General features: G+C 46.2%; 1 protein-coding gene across 1 annotated transcript in view; it reads right to left on the reverse strand.

Moving 5' to 3' along the window:
- ZFYVE26 (zinc finger FYVE-type containing 26) overlaps positions 1-22,008 on the reverse strand; it is a 106,690-nt gene that overhangs the window by 18,157 nt on the left and 66,525 nt on the right. Inside the window, exons 30-35 of the mRNA XM_056547099.1 lie at positions 21,368-21,495; positions 20,555-20,775; positions 13,761-13,908; positions 12,055-12,264; positions 10,745-10,963; positions 7,603-7,800 (exon numbers count right to left, since the gene is read on the reverse strand). Of these exons, the coding sequence (XP_056403074.1) occupies positions 7,603-7,800; positions 10,745-10,963; positions 12,055-12,264; positions 13,761-13,908; positions 20,555-20,775; positions 21,368-21,495 (1,124 nt within the window). The remainder of the gene's footprint in view (positions 1-7,602; positions 7,801-10,744; positions 10,964-12,054; positions 12,265-13,760; positions 13,909-20,554; positions 20,776-21,367; positions 21,496-22,008) is intronic.

A 22,008-nucleotide genomic window follows, 5' to 3' on the forward strand; every position in this document is an offset into this window, starting at 1 on the left:
TCTATCGGCTCCATTGGAGGACACAGTCCGTGGGACGTACCAAAGCAGTCCCTTGGGTGGGCAGATAGACAGACGGCTGTTCCACTGCCGCCTGCAGCACTTTACGGCCCAGACTAGCATCAGCCGATGCAAAGGTATGAACCCGGTAAAACCTCGAGAAAGTGTGCAAAGACGACCAAGTAACCGCCTTGCAAATCTGCGAGGCCGAGGCCTTGTTCTGGAGAGCCCAGGATGCCCCAACAGAACGGGTAGAATGAGCCACAACCCTGAAGGGAGGAACCTTCCCCCTACAGGGATAGGCTTCCGAAATGGCAGACCGGATCCACCGAGAAATGGTGGCCTTGGAAGCAGGTTGTCCCTTGCGACAATCTTCAGTAAGGACAAAAAAGGAATCACACTGACGAAACGAAGAAGTGACAGAGAGGTAAGACCTAACAGTCCGAACTACATCCAGTTTGTGGAGTAAATGCTCCTTAGGATGAGAAGGAGTGTGCCAAAAGGACAGAAGAACAATGTCCTCTTGAGATTAAAGGCCGAAACAACCTTAGGCAAAAAGGAAGGATCTGGCCATAAGACAACCTTGTCCTGATGAAGCACCAGAAACGGAGAACGGCAGGAGAGAGCTGCCAATTCAGACACCCTCCGAATGGAGGTGATAGCAACAAGAAACGCCACTTTCCAAGAAAGGAGACGCAGGGACACCTCCCTACGGGGTTCAAAAGGTTCACCTTGGAGGACCCCCAGGACCAGATTCAAGTCCCAAGGGGGAGAAGGTGACCGATAAGGAGGAGCAGCATGCACCACTCCTTGAAGAAAGGTCCGGACATGAGAATTAGAAGCCAGAGGACGCAGTTTCCTTAAGGGAACTGAGAGACAAACCCAGTTCCAACCCCGACTGCAAGAAAGAGAGAAGACGGGGAACAGAAAAAGTAACAGGAGACAAAACCTGAGCTTCGCACCAATGAAAATAAGACCGCCAAGTATGGTGGTAAATTTTTGCAGAGGAGGGCTTACGAGCCCTGAGCATGGTGCGAATGACTTTGGAAGAGAAACCGCGGGCTCTCAAAACCGCGGTCTCAACCGCCACGCTGTCAAATGCAGCGACTGTAAATTGGGGTGGCAAAGAGGACACTGAGACAGTAGGTCTGAACGAAGTGGACGGCGTAGTGGAGTGTCGTCCAGGAGCCTGCCCACGTCGGCGTACCACGACCCTCGGGGCTAATCTGGAGCTGTCAGTATGGCCGGAACTTTCTCCGCTTTGAGCTTCCTCAGAACCCTGGGAAGGAGCGGAAGGGGAGGAAACAGATAGGGCAGAGTAAACCCCGTCCAAGGAATCACTAGGGCGTCCACAGCTAGCGCCAGGGACTTCACCACAAACGGAAGGATCTTCTGATTGTGCCGAGACGCGAAGAGGTCCACGTCTGTAATGCCCCAGAGGTCGCAGATCTGCGCGAAGACCTCTGGATTCAGGGACCACTCGCTGGTGTCGGCTGAGGACCAGCTGAGAAAGTCCGCTTCACAGTTGAGCAAACCCGGAATGTGAATCGCTGAAATGGCCGGAACCTTGTTTTCCGCCCAGATGAGAATCTTTGTCACCTTGGCCATGGCTGCCGAGCTGCGAGTGCCGCCTTGCCGATTTATGTACGCCACGGCCATGGCGTTGTCGGACTGGACGCGGACAGGGCGGGACTGAAGCAGGGACTCCCAATGAAGAAGGCAAAGAAGAATCGCCCTCCGTTCCAAGAGGTTTATCGGAAGCAGGGCTTCCCGGGGAGACCAGAGGCCTTGAACCGTCCAGTCCCTGAACACACCGCCCCAGCCCGACAGACTGGCATCCGTTGTAACCACCTGCCAGTGGAGGGGAAGAAATGATCGCCCCTGAAGAAGAAAGAGGGAGCGGAGCCACCAGAGCAGAGACTGACTGATCCGACGAGAGAGAGCAATCTTGCGATCGAGAGACAGAGGAGATCTGTCCCATCGAGAGAGAATCGCCAGTTGAAGGGGACGGTAATGAAACTGGGCAAAGGGTACGGCCTCCTTGGCCGCTACCATCGGAGCCAAAACATCTATGCAAACGCGGATGGAAACTGGGACCTGGGCCAGATGGGAGCGGACTCCTGACAGGAGAGTCAGACGTTTGTCCGGTGGAAGGCAAATCCGGGCAGAGGCCGTGTTGAATTGAAGTCCCAGGAATATCAGAGACTGGGTGGGAGAAAGGACAGACTTGTCCCTGTTGACCATCCACCCGAAGCGATCCAGGGTCTGGAGGGTGAGATCCACATTCTCCAGGGTCTGGACTCTGGTGGGAGCCTTGATGAGAAGGTCGTCTAGGTAAGGGATCACTGAGACGCCTCTCGACCGCATCAGGGCTATCACTGGCGCAAGGATCTTGGTAAAGACCCGAGGAGCAGTGGACAGACTAAAGGGGAGGGCTACGAATTGAAAATGCCCCTCCGGAACCGCAAAACGGAGGTACCGTTGATGGATGGGAAATATTGGAACATGGAGGTAGGCATCTTTGATGTCCACCGAAGAAAGAAATTCCCCTTGTTCCATGGATGCCACTATCGAACAGAGGGATTCCATTCGGAAGTGGCGGATGAGAAGATGACGGTTTAGACGCTTGAGGTCCAGGATTGGCCGCACCGAACCGCCCTTCTTGGGGACCACAAAAAGATTGGAATAGAAACCCCGAAAACATTCCCTTGGAGGAACGGGGACAATTACTCCCTGGAGAAGCAGGGACCGAAGAGCCTCTTGAAACTGCTTCGCCAGAGAAGGAGACCGGGGAGCCCAGGACTGAAAAAAAATGATCCCTCGGGAGGGAGGCAAACTCAATTCGGTACCCGTTGGGACACCACGTCCCTGACCCAATAGTCCTGAATGTGTGTGGTCCAGACGTCTCGAAAAAATAAGAGACGACCTCCCACCGAGAAAAATCTGCGGGTGGGGGCATAACTTCATGTGGAAGTATGTTTGCGGTTGCCCGATTTGGCCGCAAAACGGCCGGAACGGTTGGTGTCCGACTTCCAAGACGGGCGCGCCCGGAACGAGGGACCCCTTATTGGGGCCAAAAGTCCGAAAGGAAGAGGACTTCCTCTGGGAAGTAGAACAAGCCTTATTTTGAGGCAACAAGGAACACTTGCCCCCCGTCGCTCAGAAATAATCTCGTCAAGGCGCTTGCCAAAAAGACGGACACCAGTAAAAGGAAGCTCGGTGAGAGACCTTTTGGAAGCGGCATCCGCATCCCAAGCCTTAAGCCACATGGAACGGCGGAGAGCCGCCAGGTGTCCCACAGCAAAGGCAGCACAACGGGCTGACTGCATGGAAGCTGTGCACAGAATTTCGCCAGCTTTAGAGCATTGGAGAACCAAGGCAGACAGATCCTCTGGGGGGGGGGGGATCCGCCTGGATACCCTGACGGAGTTTTGAGCACCACAACGATAGGGCTTTGGACTCCCAAGCCGAGACGAAGGTGGGAAGTAGGGAAGAGCCTGCTGCTTCAGAGGCAAACTTCGCTAAGGACTCCACCTTCTTGTCCGTCGGGTCCTTGAAAGCAGCCGCATCTGCCAGTGGCAGTGTGGTAGCCTTAGAGAGGCGGGAAATTGGTGGGTCCACCGAGGGAGGGGAATCCACCTTAGAGAAAAGGTCCTTGTCGAATGTGTAACGCACCTGAACCTTTTTAATTCCCGGGAACCTCTTGTTTGGATGTTTCCATGCAGATTCCAGAATGGTGTCAAATTCAGCGTAAGAGCTGAACCTTTGAGGTGCCAGTTTAGCACGATGAAAGGATACTTCAGGAGTCACGTCCGAAGATCCTGGGTCCTCTAAGTGAAAGGTGTCTCTTATGGCCGCAACCAATGAGTTCACAGTTTCAACTGAATCCAAGTGGTCTTCCGAGTCAGATGCCGATTCAAAAGCCTCATCCGCCAGTTCACCAGGACAATGTGAACGAGTGGAGGCAGCCCTGTAGGGGGGCGACCCTGATTGGGTACGCGGCTCTGGCGAGGCAGAGTGCCAACTGCGGGAACGTCCTCTGGAGGAGCGACGTTTGTGACCAGATAACCCGGGGGCGGGACCCATGAGGGGAACGCCCACGTCTACCTGAAGACTCAATGGAAGAGTCAGAAGATGCACCCCTAGTACGCTTGTGAGAGCGTGAGGTATGTGGAGAAGGGGAGCGGGTCCCTTTAGAGGGTCGGCGCAGGGAAGACTTCTTCAAGGCAGACACCACGTCACGGGAGGCCTCAGCCACCGAACGGGAGACTTGAGTCAAGTCAGCCATATACTGGGACAGGGAAGAAACCCAGGCTGGAGGGGCGGCCAAATCCACCGGAACTGAAAGAGCATCCGGGGGTACCATGGGGTCTGGGGCAGCAGAGAAGCAGGCAGAGCAAGTGGGTTCAGCAGAACCAGGCATTTTGGAATTACAGGCCTTACAGACAAAATAGGAAACTAATGCCAGTTGTCCGTTTAGAGGGAGGAACAGTTCTGGGTATGGATATAATGAAAAAAGAACTCTCTCACCCGAGTCTGTGTCCCCTGTGGCAGCTGCTGTGAGGAGAACTCCACTCAGAGAAAGAGGGAGAAACAGGCCAGCCAATAACCATAGAGGGGCGTGCCTGGAGCAGAGGCACTGTCTAATTGGCCTCTGCCCCCGAAAATCGCACGCACAGTGCTGATTGGAGGGCGGTTTGCGCCTCTAGTAAGCTCCGGCGTCCGTGAAGAAGAATAGTACTGGCGCCCGCTCCTTGCCCCGGGCGCACGTCTACGGGGAAGTGAGCGGGCGATACACATGTACGTCTGCTACCGAAACCGAAATTAAGTCGGCGCTCCGTGCGCCGAACAGTACAGCCGCATAGTATAAAAAACACACACACACCACACGTACTTAATAAAAAGTAACCCCTTCCTTCCCAAAATGCCCTTGCTCGCCCCTGCTTTGAAGATAGAGCCAGCCCCTTAGACCTGAAAGGTGGTCCAAAAAATGAGGGTCTCCAGAGGTTGCAAGTCAGCATCTAGGGGAGAAAATATATACTCACCTCAGTCAGAAAAACTTACCTAATGAAGTCTTCAGCGAGGTCTTCAGTCAGCTTTTGTTTCCTGCATCACGCCGAGCTACCATGTGCGAGCGAGCAGGGAATAGGGGGACCCGGACCCATGAGGTACAACCCCAGGCGCTGATCGTTGGCGAGAGGGGGTTAACAGCGCATATACGTAATGTCTGTGCCCCCTTACTCGCAATGGGGAAACAGTGAGCCACAGTTCCTGAGTCCCCACCTGAAAACATGTAAGAAAAAGGAATAAAAAACTAAACACATTCCCTAACTGGGAAAATAATAAAACATAAGATCTGGTCTGGAGAAATCCAGACCATGTCCACCTCCTTCAGACACTAAGCTTAACTGATTAGCTCAGGGCCTAGAGGCGGGTATATCCTGCTGGGAGGAGCCAACTTTTTGTTGCCATGGTGTCATGCCTCCTAGAGACAGCAGCATACACCCCATGGTCTGTGTCCCCCGATGGAGCCGATAGGGAAACGCCATTTTGGAGGCTTCCATTCCTACGCAGGCACTTTTCATAGTGACCTCTCTTTAATCTGTAGGTCAATACAATTAAGACGTTACACAATTTATACAAGTTTTGTTTTATTTTACTGCTTTTTTACTTCTTTACTACTAAAAAAAAAAATATTTTGTTCAAATAAAATAAGCATGCTAAAAATTCTCCTCTTCTGACTCCTATAACACTTATTTTTCCGTTTACAGGAATTTTTGAGGGCACATTTTTTTGCGCTGTGATTTTATTCTTTTATTGGTACCATTTTTGTTTGGATCACTTTTTAATAATTTCTTTCTGGTATATGAAGTGACCACAAATCATGAATTCTGGACATGAGTATTTTTTCTTGACATTTACGCCATTAACCGTGCGGTTTCATTAACATTATATTTTAATAGTTCAGACTTTACAGTAGCGGTGATACCACATGTTTATTTTTGTTTACATTATTTTATTTTGAAAAATGGGAAAAGGGGTGTGATCAAATTATTATTAGGGAATGAGCTTATTCACAGTCATTAATATTTTTGGGGACATCTTATTCACAATTTTTTAGTCTGCATAGGGTCAGCTGATCGAGATCTCGCTGTGGTGGTCATGACACCCAAATTTTTTTTTTAACATTAGTTTTTTCCAGTTTTAAAGGCCGCAATCAACTGATCGCAGTGTCTAAGTGATTAATGCCCGACATAGGCCTGATCGCAGATGTCCAGCATTAGCGGAGGATCCCACCATGATTTTATAGAAATCCTGGCTTATAAAAAAAACCACTTTAATGCTAATGTCTTGTCTTGGTGCCAGATTTACCACAGGACTCTTTCAGAAGTCTTGTGGAGTCCACGGCCCCGATGGGTCATAGCTGTAGGCAGCAACAGTGGCTGGTGGCATAACTGTTATGGCTGATTACCGTAGATTTTGTGGTGAAATGATTGTTGTCATTACAAACTAAAATTGGTGGCGCAAAAATCGAACCCTCATATGGGTCTGTGGGTGGAAAATTGAAAGAGTTATGATTTTTAGAACGTGGAGGAGGAAAAAATGAAAGTGCAAAAATAAAATAAAATGTAAGTCCTTAAAGGGGTACACCACTCAAAAACATTTTCTTTTAAATCAACTGGTGCCAGAAAGTTAAAAAGATTTGTAAATTACTTCTATTAAAAAATCTTAATCCTTCCAGTACTTATCAGCCGCTGTATGCTCCACAGGAAGTTCTTTTCTTTTTGAAAGTTCCTAAAATGTGCAGAGGTGTCAGCAGAGAGCACTGTGGTCATACAGAAAGGAAATTCAAAAAAGAAAAGAACTTCCTGTGGATCATACAGCAGCTGATAAGTACTGGAAGGATTGAGATTTTTAAATAGAAGTAATTTACAAATCTGTTTAACTTTCTGGCACCAGTTCATATAAAGGGAGTACCCCTTTAACGCCCTAAAGCAATGTCTTACACAATGTAACAAAAGTGGTGTTCCCAGAAGTACCTTCTTAAAGGGGTAATCCAGGAAAACTTTAACTTTTTGGAGCCAGTTGATATATAAAAAAAAAAAAAAAACAGATTTGTAAATTACTTTTATTAAAAAATCTTAATCCTTTCAGTACTTATGAGCTGCTGAAGTTGAGCTGTTTTTTCTGTCTAAGTCCTCTCTGATGACACTTGTCTCGGGAACCGCCCAGTTTAGAAGCAAATCCCCATAGCAAACCACTTCTACTCTGCTCTCTGCTGACATCTCTACTTGTCTCGGGAACTGCACACTGTTGCCAGACAGAAAACAACAACAACTCAACTTCAGCAGTTAATAATTATTGAAAGGATTAAGATTTTTTAATAGAAGTAATTTACAAATCTGTTTAACTTTCTGGAGCCAGTTGATATATAAAAAAAAAGTTTTTTCATGGAATACCCCTTTAACTTAGACAAAACTGAAACATCTCATGGCCTCAATAAACCAGATTCAGCATCCGATTCCTCCGTGTTTGCCCTCCCGTTATAAGAACAGATGATGCCACTTGAGAGGAAAATATTAAATTATGGACATATATACTCACTTTCATGAACTGCTGGAGTTCATACAAGATGTTGTAGTAGTTCTTCTGCTGGAGATGTTTGCAGGCATCGATGAGGTAGGTGCTCCAACTCTCCAGGCTAGAGTCAAGAGATTCTAACATGGTTTCCAGCACTTGCAGCTTGCCACTCTCATAGCTGGGCACAAAAATGCCTTCAATAAAAATATCTCCAGGACATTCCTACATGGAAAACAAAGACAGACTACCAAAGTAAGCAAAAGCAATACAAATATAGAAAACAGTCATGGAAGGCATAAAAAAGGGAGAGGTATACATTACACAGATATTCTATGCTGTATGTGACATTGTAAGTAGAGATGAGCGAACTTACAGTAAATTCGATTCGTCACGAACTTGTCGGCTCGGCAGTTGATGACTTTTCCTGCGTAAATTAGTTCAGCTTTCAGGTGCTCTGGAAAAGGTGGATACATTCCTAGGAAAGAGTATCCTAGGACTGTATCCACCTTTTCCAGCCCAAGGGAGCACCTGAAAGCTGAACTAATTTATGCAGGAAAAGTCATCAACTGCCGAGCCGAGAAGTTCGTGACGAATCGAATTTACTGTAAGTTCGCTCATCTCTAATTGTAAGGATAACACATTAGTTCAGTGATTCCCAGAGTGCCTCCAGCTGTTGCAAAACTACAATTCCCAGCATGCTCGGACAGCCGAAGGCTGTCCGAGCATGCTGGGAGTTATAGTTTTGCAACAGCTGGAGGCACCCTGGTTGGGAAACACTGCATTTGTCATTGGCTAATGATTCCCAAAAAGAGCACAGTATTCCAAATTTATACTACTTTGAAGTGTATGCTTCACTAGCGTTCCTATGGAATGGGTGGAGATGGATATATTAAAAAGATTATATTATAATATTTATATTAGGGATCGACCGATATCGTTTTTTTAGGGCCGATACCGATAATCGGTGCAGGTTAGGGCCGATAGCAGATAACTTATACCGATATTCCGGTATAAGTTATCGGCTATTTAACCCCCTGCGACACCGCTGCAGATCATTGATTTAAAGCGGGCGCTTTAAATCAATGCACTGCAGTGGCTTTTGCGGGGCCATAGACCGCCGTCGCCGCCACCACCACCCGCTTCTCTCCCCTACCTGCCAGGGTGCTCCGGGCCATCCATCCATCGTTCATGTAGTGTCCGGGGGCGTTTCGGGTGGAGGGTGGTCCGGTCCGGGCTGTCCTTCTCCGGCGGTCATCTTCTTAACTCCGGGCAGGCTCCGGCCTAGTAACGCTGCATAGACGCCGCTGCGCAGTGATATCTGTGCGCAGCGACGCACCTGACGTCACGGCGTAGCGGCGTCTATGCAGCGTACTAGGCCGGAGCCTGCCCGGAGTGGAGAAGATGACCGCCGGAGAAGAAGGACAGCCCGGACCGGACCACCCTCCACCCGGAACGCCCCCGGACACTACATGAAGGAAGGATGGCCTGGACCACCCCCATTACGGGCAAGTTTAATTTTTTTTATTGACTCGGAGGGTGGGGGAGGGGCCCGACCGGTATAGCGGTATGGGAGAGCGTTTCATTATATTATATATAATGAAACGCTCCTCTGCCTCGGCTTTGTGCAATATTGTAGGTTTTTACTTTTAAGCAAGATACAAAAAAATGAAAATAAGAAAAAAAAATATTTACGTACACTTGTTGCGCCAGTATTTATTTATATTTTAGTTATACTACTTTGTGTAGAGCAGAGGGATAAGCTATGTATAAGCTATTAGATAACCATGTTCTAATAAGTAGAGTCTGAGCAGAGAGAGTGAAAGCGGGGAGGATATAGGTTTTCATTTCTTGTAAATAAGGCTTTCTAGGTTTAGCATGAAAAGTTCTGCAATTTCCCAATATACTTTTGGGCAGATTTATTCTTGCAAACCCCCCAAATGTCTAGTGCATTTTAAAGAGAACCTGTCACCAATAAAACAACTTTTAATATAGTGTTCCTTATGTAATTAGCAGACACTTTCCCATTCACTTGCTTTTAAAATGATCAACATAAATTATTTAAAATGTAATATAAAAATGTCCACTAGGTGGCTCTGTTCTGTTCCATACCACAATTAATACAGTGAGTTTGGTCTCCTCCCGGCCTGGCAGGAGTACGTACTCAGGAAGTGTTTCTCTGCACAGAGCTTGATTGTCAACTGCACAGAAAGTGAAAGCTCCACAGATTCTCACAGAAAGCTGCACAGACTGAATGCTGAAGGAGAGAATCACTGATGGCAACACAGACTGAAACATGCACAGAGCCTGAGGGCTTCTATTCATCACAGCACTGTAACCATGTGTGGGCGGAAGTGGTCCCTCAGCAGGCTTCAGTGATGTCATGCCTGCTGGGAAACGCCCACTTTCTCCTGCTGGGAAATTGCATCTTAGCAAGAAGAAAGGTAAGATACACAGCTTTTTAAAGGGGACATTTTTTTTTTAAGGGCTGTAGGGGTGTTAGGAGTAGTTGGGGAACATAACCTGAGGTAGATGAGAACAGTATATTTGGCGACAGGTACATTTTAAGCAAAAAGAATAAACTTGTGACTTGCACCACAGTAAATGGTTATCATATCTTAGAAAACAGAGCTGATTTCTTCAGAAAACAGCACCAAACCTGTTCTCGGGTTGCCTGTGGTATTGCAGCTTAGTTCCATAGAGCCAAGTTGTTATACCACACACAACCTAAGGACAGGTGTGGTGCTGTTTTCTTTTTCTTTTTTTCTATTCCTCGATAACCCTATTAGACCCTTTAGTTTATATATTGGCAAATCTTCCCCCCTTGTGTTAAAATTTCTCACCATTTTTAAGAACCCTGCTTGCCGACCGCAAAACTAGAACATTTTTGTCCAATAAATACATCTAACACACAAAACTCTGTCCTCTTTCGGATTGCTTTCCGCAATGTATAGGTGCTGGTTAAAGTCTTCGAAAAACACAGAAAAGGTTGACGTAGACCGGATACAACTGCAGCAAACACTCAAACATAAATAGTATTAAGTGTGTACAGGTCTAAGCAACTGGGTGTAAACAAGTATGTACCTATGGAGAACATGCAGGAATCTTTAAAAATTATGCAATTTTGCACTAATTAACATTTTTGTTACATAAAACCAGAAAACTCTACCTTGTGCAACAAATGCAGTAAAGCATCTCGCATGAGGTCATGTCTCATATAGAACTGTATAATTCCCAGGTGTGTGCCATAGGTGTGCAGGTAATAGAGGCATTCTTGGTAATAGGTGTTATTTTGGATCTTCCCCTCGGGCATCATCTCGTACCAAAGGCAGCGCGCTTTAAGGGTAACTTCCAGTTCTTTTAAGGTGGCAAAATATTCATCATCTTTCTGCAGGAAAAGAACAAGATCAAATGTGGCCTCAGAAACAAAGATATATTATACATTAAATCAGCAATGACATAAAATATGAAAATGCATCTTATCCCCTATCTGATTGTGGGGGGACCCGCCGCTGGGACCCCCCTGCAGCACCCACATTCTATGCTGGGCTGCGTCTCCAGTCTTGGGAAGCGCTTTGTTTCTGGGACAGGAGACGTGACTCAATAATACACCCCCTCCCATAGACATTAACAGAGGGGTTGTGGCATGACGTTGCCTCAAGTCTCCAGTCCCGGAAACAAAGAGCTTTCCAAGACTGGAGACGCAGCCAGGCATAGAATGCGGGTGCTGCACCAAGATCGCAGGGGGTCCCAGCAATGGGCCCCCCACTATTGGACATCTTATCCCTTATCCTTTGGATAGAGGATAAGATGTCTTTGGCTGGATAACCCCTTTAAGGAAGCAGCATTTCTTTGCCTTAAAGGGGATCTCCGGTTCTTAAGAACTTGTACCCTATCCACAGAATAGAGAATAAGTGTCTGATCACGGGGGATCCGACCGCTGGGACTCCGGCCACTGGGACGATCTCGTACCCGGAGCCTCGGCTCTCACCATGCACTGAGCAGTGTCAACCACAGAATGAAGTGGCGGCCGACACCCCCCCTCCAAGCATCTCTTTGGGAGAGCCGGAGATACAGCACTCGTGAATAACTTACATGCAGGCAGAACATGCTCAGAGCCAGCAGGATCTTGCAAGACTGACCACTTTAGAAGAAGGCGGACGGACCGACCAACCATCCCCCCCCAGAAATCTATACATACAACTACATTGCATTTTTAGAAATGACCATAGGTGCTCTTTAAGGTAATTCCCTTAATAGCAGCTTTCCTCTCAAGATAGAAGCTCCGACAGTCCCATTGTTACGTCATGTGGCCGCACATTGGACTTGCTCAAACCTACAGTTGCTGTATCAAACGGAAGTCACTTTTACTATTCATTTCTATGGCGCTGGCATAAAGCCTCCCACGGAAATGAAGAGTAAAAAATTACTAAATCATTTTGTGGAACTATACATAGTCACAAAGGAACGATGCCTTACCACCAGTAGAAGGGGTTTGGCTGCAGACTCCAATTGCTGAATAACATCTTCCAAGGGCTTGGACCCAATATTCCTTTGGTTCAGATCTAAAGGTGCTTTCATACATCTGCTGAACTTCTCCCTCGCGCCAGGTAAATTATCAGACTTAAGACAAGCCATGCCCCAGGCATGCCATACACCAGAAGGGTCCAGCCCCATCTTTGTGGATACCTAATTGGATAGCAATTGAAAAAGAGCAAAGCTATGAAGTGCACTATACAATACTCCATTATGGGTAGTTAGTAGATACATTATGTAAGAATCTGTATAGGATGAGAGCAGGAAAAAGGAGAAATGCCTCACTACAAAAATCAATCAATCAATTAATCTATATATATCTCTCTCTCACTCCCTCACTCCCCCTCTCCTCTCCTCTCTCCTCTCCTCTCTCTCTCCTCTCCTCTCTCCCTCCTCCTCCTCTCTCTCCTCCCTCCCTCTCTCTCTCTCATCTCATCTCTCTCTCATATCTATCTCTCTATATATAGTAAACCACAAGGTTTGCAGCACTTCTTATCCAGTCCCTTGTTTGGTGCCAGCGTCCTTAGACCCAATTAAAGTCCATTATATATATGCAAAAGAGATGTCGCAGAACTCTCCAAATAGTGAAAAAAAAAAAACGAAAAATGTATTGGCTCAATTCATAGCCTCCAAATAGTGAAAAAAATGCCAAAATTTATTGGCTCAAATTGGCTATGAATTGAGCCAAAACATTTTGAGATTTTTTTTCACTATGTGGAGAGTGCTGCGACAAATCTTTTGCATGTATATATGTGCATACCGCATGTATGTTCCAGCATAACTTTCAAATGGCTAGATGTATTTCGATGTAAGTTCGTACACACGTTACATATAAGTCAATTAAAAATACAGTTAAATCAACCCTAACCCATCTCCATTTGCGAGAGTGTTTATTTAATTTTGTCCGATACATCTCCTGATTGCGTTACTCTCGAGCTTAAAGGGGTACTCCGCCCCTAGACATCTTATCCCCTATCCAAAGGATAGAGGATAAGATGTCTGATCACAGGGGTCCAGCCGTCTGGTGCAGCGCCAGAGGCGTGTGACATGACAGCCACACCCCGCGTGTGATTTCATGGCCACACCCCCTCAATGCAAGTTTATGGGAGGGGGCGTGACGGCCGTCACGCCCCCTCCCATAGACTTGCCTTGAGGGAGCGTGGCTGTGACATCATGAATAGGGCGACCCTGACATCACAAGCCTCTGCCCTGCATCGCGAAGTTTGCTCTGTGCACCGGATGTCTGGGGTGCCACAGCTGAGATCGCAGGGGACCCCAGCAGCGGGACCCTCGCGATCAGACATCTTATCCCCTACCCCTTGGATAGAGGATAAGATGTCTAGGGGCGGAGTACCCCTTTAAGAGATTGCAGATGCCTTTTAAACATCCTGCCGACATCTGTCACCCAGGTACTTTTTCTCCTCTACTTTTCTTTTCGGAGTAAATCCTGAGTTGTGCTTTGCATAGGCTGTAGGAAACCAGGTCATATAAAACACTTCATAAACAACACACAATGACCTGAGGCCTACCCCCAGCAATGCTTATTTAGGCCACTGTATGAAGAAAGTTAGGAAAGGAGCTATAGATATATTAAAGCTTGTAAGGAGGTAGGATTCATGCATCAGTCACTAGCAAATAAAATACTGTACCTCTATGGCTAAATTGTAGTATTCTGCTTCCAAGAGTTGATTTCTTAACCGTACTACAGCGGCTGGTCTGACAATCTCATCCAAGGAAGGGATGTCTTGGTATGATGCTGCAACTAATATCTTCAGCAAATCAACCTTACTGCTGTAACTGATACAAAGAAACAAATACTAAATTAACCTCTTAAGGACCAGGCCATTTTACACCTTAGGACCCGGCCATTTTATGCATATCTAACCACTGTCACTTTAAACATTAATAACTCTGGAATGCTTTTAGTTATCATTCTTATTCCGAGATTGTTTTTTCGTGACATATTCTACTTTAACATAGTGGTAAATTTTTGTCGTACCTTGCATCCTTTCTTGGGGAAAAATCCCAAAATTTTATGAAAAAATTGAAAATTTAGCATTTTTCTAACTTTGAAGCTCTCTGCTTGTAAGAAAAATGGATATTCCAAATAAAAAAAATTTGGGTTCACATATACAATATGTCTACTTTATGTTTGCATCATAAAATTGACGTGTTTTTACTTTTGGAAGACACCAGAGGGCTTCAAAGTTCAGCAGCAAATTTCCAATTTTTCACAAAATTTTCAAACTCACTATTTTTCAGGGACCAGTTCAGGTTTGAAGTGGATTTGAAGGGTCTTCATATTAGAAATACCCCACAAATTACCCCATTATAAAGACTGCACCCACCAAAGTATTCAAAATGACATTCAGTCATCATTTTAACCCTTTAGGTGATTCACAGGAATAGCAGCAAAGTGAAGGAGAAAATTCACAATCTCATTTTTTTTTTTCATCGCATGTTCTTGTAGAACCAATTTTTTTATTTTTACAAGGGGTAAAAGAAGAAAATGTATGTTTGTATTTGTAGCCCAATTTATCTTGAGTAAGCACATACCTCATATGTCTATGTAAAGTGTTCGGCGGGCGCAGTAGAGGGCTCAGAAGGGAAGGAGCGACAAGGGGATTTTGGAGAGTACGTTTTTCTGAAATGGTTTTTTTGGGGGGCATATTGCATTTAGGAAGCCCCTATGGTGCCAGAACAGCAAAAAAAAAACACATGCCATACCATTTTGGAAACCAGACCCCTTGAGGAACGTAACAAGGAATAAAGTGAGCCTTAATATCCCACGGGTTTCACGACTTTTGCATTTCACTAAAATGTGTGTTTCCCCCCAAATTTCACATTTTTGCAAGGGTTAATAGAGGAAAATACCCCCCAAAATTTGTAACCCCATTTCTTCTGAGTATGGAAATACCCCATGTGTGGAAGTCAAGTGCTCTGCGGTCGAACTACAATGCTCAGAAGAGGAGGAGCGCCATTGAGCTTTTGAAGAGTGAATTTGTTTGGAATGGTAGTCAGGGCCCATGTGCGTTTACAAAGCCCCCGTGGTGCCAGAACAGTGGACCCCCCCACGTGACCCCATTTTGGAAACTACACCCCTCACAGAATTTAAGAAGGGGTGCAGTGAGTATTTACAACCCACTGGCATTTGACAGATCTTTAGAACAGTGGGCTGTGCAAATGAAAAATAAAATTTTTAATTTTCACGGACCACTGTTTCAAAAAATCTGTCCGACACCTGTGGGGTGTAAATGCTCACTGCACCCCTTATTACATTACGTGAGGGGTGTAGTTTCCAAAATGGGGTCACATGTGGGGGGTCCATTGTTCTGGCACTATGGGGGCTTTGTAAACACACGTGGCCTTCAATTCCGGACACATTTTCTCTTCAAAATCCCAATGGCGCTCCCTCTCTTCTGAGCATTGTAGTTCACCCGCAGAGCACTTTACATCCACATATGGGGTATTTTCTTTTTCAGAAGAAATGGGGATACAAATTTTGGGGGGCTTTTTTTTTCCCTATTTTAAGGCTCACTATACCCCTTGTTACATTCCGTGAGGGGTGTAGTTTCCAAAATGGGGTCACATGTCGGTATTTATTTTTTTGCGTTTATGTCAGAACCGCTGTAAAATCAGCCACCCCTGTGCAAATCACCAATTTAGGCCTCAAATGTACAGTGCGCTCTCACTCTTGAGCCTTGTTGTGCGCCCGCAGATCATTTTACGCCCACATCTGGGGTGTTTCCGTACTCAGGAGAAATTGCATTACAAATTTTGGGGGTCTTTTTTTCCTTTTACCTCTTGTGAAAATAAAAAGTAAAGGGCAACACCAGCATGTTGGTGTAAAAAAAAAAATAAAATTTTTACACTAACAGGCTGGTGTAGACCCCCAACTTTCCCTTTTCATAAGGGGTAAAAGGAGAAAAAGCCCCCCAAAATTTGTAGTGTAATTTCTCCCGAGTACGGAGATACCCCATATGTGGCCCTAAACTGTTTCCTTGAAATACGACAGGGGTCCGAAGTGAGAGAGCGCCATGCGCATTTGAGGACTAAATTAGGGATTGCATAGGGTTGGAAATAGGGGTATTCTACACCAGTGATTCCCAAACAGGGTGCCTCCAGCTGTTGCTAAACTCCCAGCATGCCTGGACAGTCAGTGGCTGTCCAGAAATGCTGGGAGTTGTTGTTCTGCAACAGATGGAGGCTCCTTTTTGGAAACACTGCCGTACAAAACAGCTGTCTGGGCATGCTGGGAGTTGTAGTTTTGCAACATCTGGAGTGCTACAGTATAGAGACCACTATATAGTGGTCTCGGACTGCAGCCCTCCAGATGTTGCTAGGCAACTTATCAGCTTCCGTCGGATCCAGAGAGCCTGCTGCAAGACATCACTGCCCGCTGATCTCAGACAGCGATCGTCGCCCGCAGCCTCCGCAGATTGGCAAGTGGACTCCAGCGCCGATCCCCGTCGTTTCCCCATCCTGCACCGCCTATTGTGGGTGGGCAGGATGGGGAAAACGAAAGTTAACCCCCCCGCCCCCGATCTGCTATTGGTGGTCGCGTCTAGACCACCAATAGCAGGGATAGGAGGGGTGGCACCCCTGCCACCTAACTCCTATCTCTTCAGGGGGATTGTGGGTGTCAGACACCCGCGATCCCCCTTATATTCCGGGTCACCATAGACCCGGAATGACCCGGAATCGCAAGTGTGAATTCACTTGCGATTTGCGCCGATCGCCGACATGGGGGGGGGGTCTGATGACCCCCCTTGGGCATTTGCGCGGGGTGACTGCTGATCGATATCAGCAGTCACCCCGGTCCGGTCCCCGCCCGGCGCACAGCGGGATGCGAAATTCCCACGGACGTATGAGTACGTGCCTGGTCTTTAAGACCCAGGGTGCAGGGACGTACTCATACGTGCCTGGTCCTTAAGAGGTTAATAACAATATGCATCACATTCTATCAATCCTGTAGTTAACAGCTTGTGGATCCCCAGATGACGCAAAACTCGTGGTTGGTCCACGTGACTCTGCAAGGATGTCTCATAGGCTGGGTTCACACAACGTTTTTGCAATACAGTTGACGTATAAAGTTTCGGATGAAAAAAAAAAAAATACGGATTCCTCATAACCGGACTAAACTGTCAAAACATGTGTACAAATTTTAATCTGTAAACGGTTTGAAAAATGATGCCCGGTTGCATTTGTTTTTTAAAGAAAAAAAAAAAAAAAACATACGTTTTTAACTTTTCATTCCATTATGAATAAAGTTTCACTTGTTTGATTAAAATTCCAAGAAAAAAAAAACTGTTTTCAATGGAGAGTTAATGCATACAGTCTATAGTACGGTTCCATCCCGTTTTCAAATTAAATATTTATACGGGAACTGTATTGCAAAAACCTGGTGTGAACCCGGCCTTAGTTATAAGGTGCAGCTGCAGGAGGGAGCTGGACTATTCGGACAGAAGGCAGAGATGGTTTATTACTACCCTGCCTCCCTGGTCACTGTATACACAGCTCTCAAAGACCACCATGTCTACAGTTCATGAAGCAGTCCTAATGCTTCCCGATTCCCTTTTAGGGTAGCTGCAGTCTCATAGCAGACCCAGACCAGCTTTAAAGTGACATTAGGGGCTATTTTGCCCTTTTATCTGTGACTCCGCATAAAACAAAAAAAAACATACTGTAAGCTTTAGGGGGGGAATAATGTGTAGTAGAGATGAGCGAACTTACAGTAAATTCGATTCGTCACGAACTTCTCGGCTCGGCAGTTGATGACTTATCCTGCATAAATTAGTTCAACTTTCCGGTGCTCCCGTGGGCTGGAAAAGGTGGATACAGTCCTAGGAGACTCTTTCCTAGGAATGTATCCACCTTTTCCAGCCCACCGGAGCACCTGAAAGCTGAACTAATTTATGCAGGATAAGTCAACTGCCGAGCCGAGAAGCTCGTGACGAATCGAATTTACTGTAAGTTCGCTCATCTCTAATGTGTAGCCTTGGTTCAGTGGTCTCCAAAATGTAGCCCTCCAAATGTTGCAAAACTACAACTTCCAGCATGCTCGGACAGCGCTGGAAGTTGTAGTTTTCCATCATCTTGGGGGGGGGGGGGGTGTTGGGGGACACAGTTTGGACATCACTGCCCTAATGTGTAGCCCCCATACGACAGCTTCTAGGCCCTCCCCCTACATTTAAACAACTAAAAAAAAATGGGACACAATTTTAAGCATTTTAACATTTTTAAAACTGCAGATGTGTCTGGTCATAATTAAAGGAGTACTCCAGTGGAAAATTAATATATATATATTTTTTTTAATCAACTGGTGCCAGAAAGTTAAACAGATTTGTACATTACTTCTATTTAAAAATTCTTAATCCTTCCAGTACCTATTAGCAGCTGTATACTACAGAGGAAATTACTTTCTTTTGGGATTTCTTTTCTGTCACTACCACAGTGCTCTCTGCTGACACCTCTGTCCATTTTAGGAACTGTCCAGAGCAGCATATGTTTGCTATGGGGATTTTCTCCTGCTCTTAACAGTTCCTGACATGGACAGAGGTGTCAGCAGAGAGCACTGTGGTCTGACAGAAAAGAAATCCAAAAAGAAAAGAATTTCCTCTGTAGTGGAAGGGTTAGGATTTTTTTTTTTTAATAGAAGTAATTTACAAATCTGTTTAACTTTCTGGCATCAGTTGATTTAAAAAAAAAAAAAAAAAAAAAAAAAAAAAAGACATTTTTTTCCCACCGGAGTACCCCTTTAACCCCTTAACCCCTGGGCTTTAAGGACCAAGGACGTCCCCGGACATAATGGTGTTTTTCCGGTGTCTGCCGTGCACCCGGCTGAGATCGAAAGCGGATCCCTGCTGAAATCCTGCAGGACCCTGGAAGCCCGGAGAGTGCGGGAGGAAGACCGGAGGACGCGGCGGGGGACCGCCCCAGTACTTACCTCGTCCCTGAAGACCCGGCTCCCGGCGATGAAGACGGCGGCGCCGGCGACAGGCGAGTTCCTCTTTACAGCAATGCACGTCGCCGTAAAGCGACATACATTGCTGTATTGGGATCCTGTATACTACAACTCCCAGAATGCCCAGACAGCCCTTGGCATCTGAGCATGCTGGGAGTTGCAGATTTGCAACATCTGGAAGTCCACAGTTTTGGGACCACTGTGCCCTTCCAGATGTTGCAAAACTACAACTCCCAGCTTGCCAAGACTGTCCAGGCATGCTGGGAATTGTAGTTCTGTAACATCTGGCCCTTCAGATATTGCAGAACTACAACTCCCAGCTTGTCTGGACAGTCTTGGCTTGCTGGGAGTTGTAGTTATACAACATCTGGAAGGGCACAGATTGCAGACCACTAATACAGTGGTTACCAAACTGTAGTCCTCCAGATGTTGCAAAACTACAACTCCAAGCCTGCTCAGACATGCTGGGAGTTGTAGTTCGGCAACATCCGGATCTAAAGATGTTGCCGAACTACTACTTCCAGCATGCCTGGGCACGCTTGTAGTTGCAGTTTTGCAACATCTGGAGAACTACAGTCTGGACACCACTACACAGTGGTGCGCAAACTGTTCTCCTCCAGCTGTTGCATAACTACTACTCCCAATATGCCCTTCGGCTGTCTGGGCATGCTGGGAGTTGTAGTTTTGCAACAGCTGGAGGCTCACTGGTTGCAAAACACTGAGTTAAGTAAACTCTCAGTGTTTTGCAACCAGTGGGGCTCCAGCTTTTGCATCACTACAACCCCCAGCATGCACGGACAGCCAAAGGGCATGCTGGAAGTTGTAGTTTTGCAACAGCTGGAGGTTTGCCCCCCCCCCTTGAATGTACAGGGTACATTCACATGGGCAGGGGTTACAGTTACAGTATCCTGCAAGTTTGAGTTGCAGCAAATTTTGCGCGGTAGCTCAAACTCCAGCAGGAAACTCTCTGTGATCCCCCGCCCGTGTGACTGTACCCTAAAAACACTACACTAACATAAAATAAAAAGTAAAAAACACTACATATACACATACCCCTACACAGCCCCCCTCCCCAATAAAAATGAAAAACGTCTGGTACGCCACTGTTTCCAAAACGGAGCCTCCAGATGTTGCAAAACAACAACTCCCAGTATTGTTGGACAGCCGTTGACTGTCCAGGCATGCTGGGAGTTTTGCAACAGATGGAGACACCCTGTTTGGGAATCACTGGCGTAGAATACCCCTATGCAAATCTCTAATTTAGGCCTCAAATGCGCATGGCGCTTTCTCACTTCAGAGAGAAAATGGCTGGGTGAGCCAGCTGAAACGTTGCCCAACACGTTCTTTTGAATAATTCACCTTTTTTTGCTGACACTTTGTGTGCCACTGTTCATTCAATGTGTATATCTATATATATATCTTGTTTTCCACTGGAGTACCCCTTTAATGGACATTCGTGCTCAGGACTGAACTACTTACCTGTCGCACAGGGCAAGGTCATGGCTCCTAGCTGCTTTGACAAAAATCATTTTGGCACTGAACAGCAATGTTTTCATAATATCCAGCAGAAGTCGACTGTCCATCTCAGGGTTTGTCAGCCCCTTAGACAGGAGGCAGCAGCGCTCGATCAGCTGGTAGCCACACTCGTCCCTCTTGGAGTGCAGATTAAGGATAGCTGAGCACAATGATGCACTCGGGGCCTGCAGAGTATAAAGAAGTGATGCAGACATTTCACCACACGTCACGTGGTAAACAGTTACATTACAATTACATTCATACAGCCTCATAGACATTGAATACCGCTCAACCCCTGTTGCATTTAAATGGGCACTCCGCTGCCCCAGCGTTCACAACATTTTGTTCAGAACGCTTTGAGCGGGTGGCAGGGGTCATGACTCCACGACCTCGCCCCTTGTGACATCACAGCCACACCACTTAATGAAAGTCTTTGGGAGGCTGCGTGGCTACCGCCACACCCCTTCCCATAGACTCGCATTGAGGGGGCTAGGCTAGACGTCATGACCACTTTACCCGCCCGCATCCAGCATTCTAAACATACTCCAGGTGCTGCACAGAGATCTCAGGGGTTCTTTTTATCTATCCTTTCGATAGGGGATAAGATGTCTAGAGGCAGAGTACCCTTTTAAACTCGAGGAGTCTGTCTGTTTGCCCAATGCACAAAATATTGTCAGCTGACGCCTCCAAAATTAAACATGTTAGGTGACTTACACCATAATATTCAACACAATCTGGACCCCAATTATATATGTGAAGTAAAACACCCACACATACCTGCTCATAATAAAACTCATTCCTCTCCACTTCATTTTCAGCTTCATTGAGCGTTAACCACCACTGAACCTCAGCAGCTTTAGAAAGTCGGAGGACCTCCGAAAGGTCCAAGTTGCCACCTGTTGTTTCTGTGGTAAACAACAAGAGTTAGGCATGGCAAACAAGTACAGAAAAAGAGGATATGTGTGTCTACGGAAAAGTTTCTTAGGAACTTTATTGTGGGACAAAAGGTGACAATGGGCATAGGCTATTAAGGGCTTATTCACACTACAAAATCTCTACCTGGAGATATTATGGGCAGAGATTCTATCTGTAGGAGGACTGCTCAGAGCAATGCATTTCCGAGCTCATTCTGCCGTATTTCCAGAATTTTTGTGGTGTGAATGGTGCAGCAGAATCCCACTGAAAACAATGGGAGGCTGCTGCATCGTATTTTCTGCAGTGCAGTTATGTCTGAAAGAAGGTCCATGTCTGTCTCTCCATCCAACGTGCAACAAATTCAAGTAGCTTCTGAACAATTTCAACACCCAATGGAATATATGAAAAACTGTTGCATTTCTGAGGTCTAACGTACCACTAGATGAGCGTCTGTAATAAAGGGGTCATTTAAAAGTATATCGTCTATACACAACTGTTGCTTT

This window comes from Hyla sarda, chromosome 11 (assembly GCF_029499605.1).
Source record: "Hyla sarda isolate aHylSar1 chromosome 11, aHylSar1.hap1, whole genome shotgun sequence".
NCBI lineage: Eukaryota > Metazoa > Chordata > Amphibia > Anura > Hylidae > Hyla > Hyla sarda.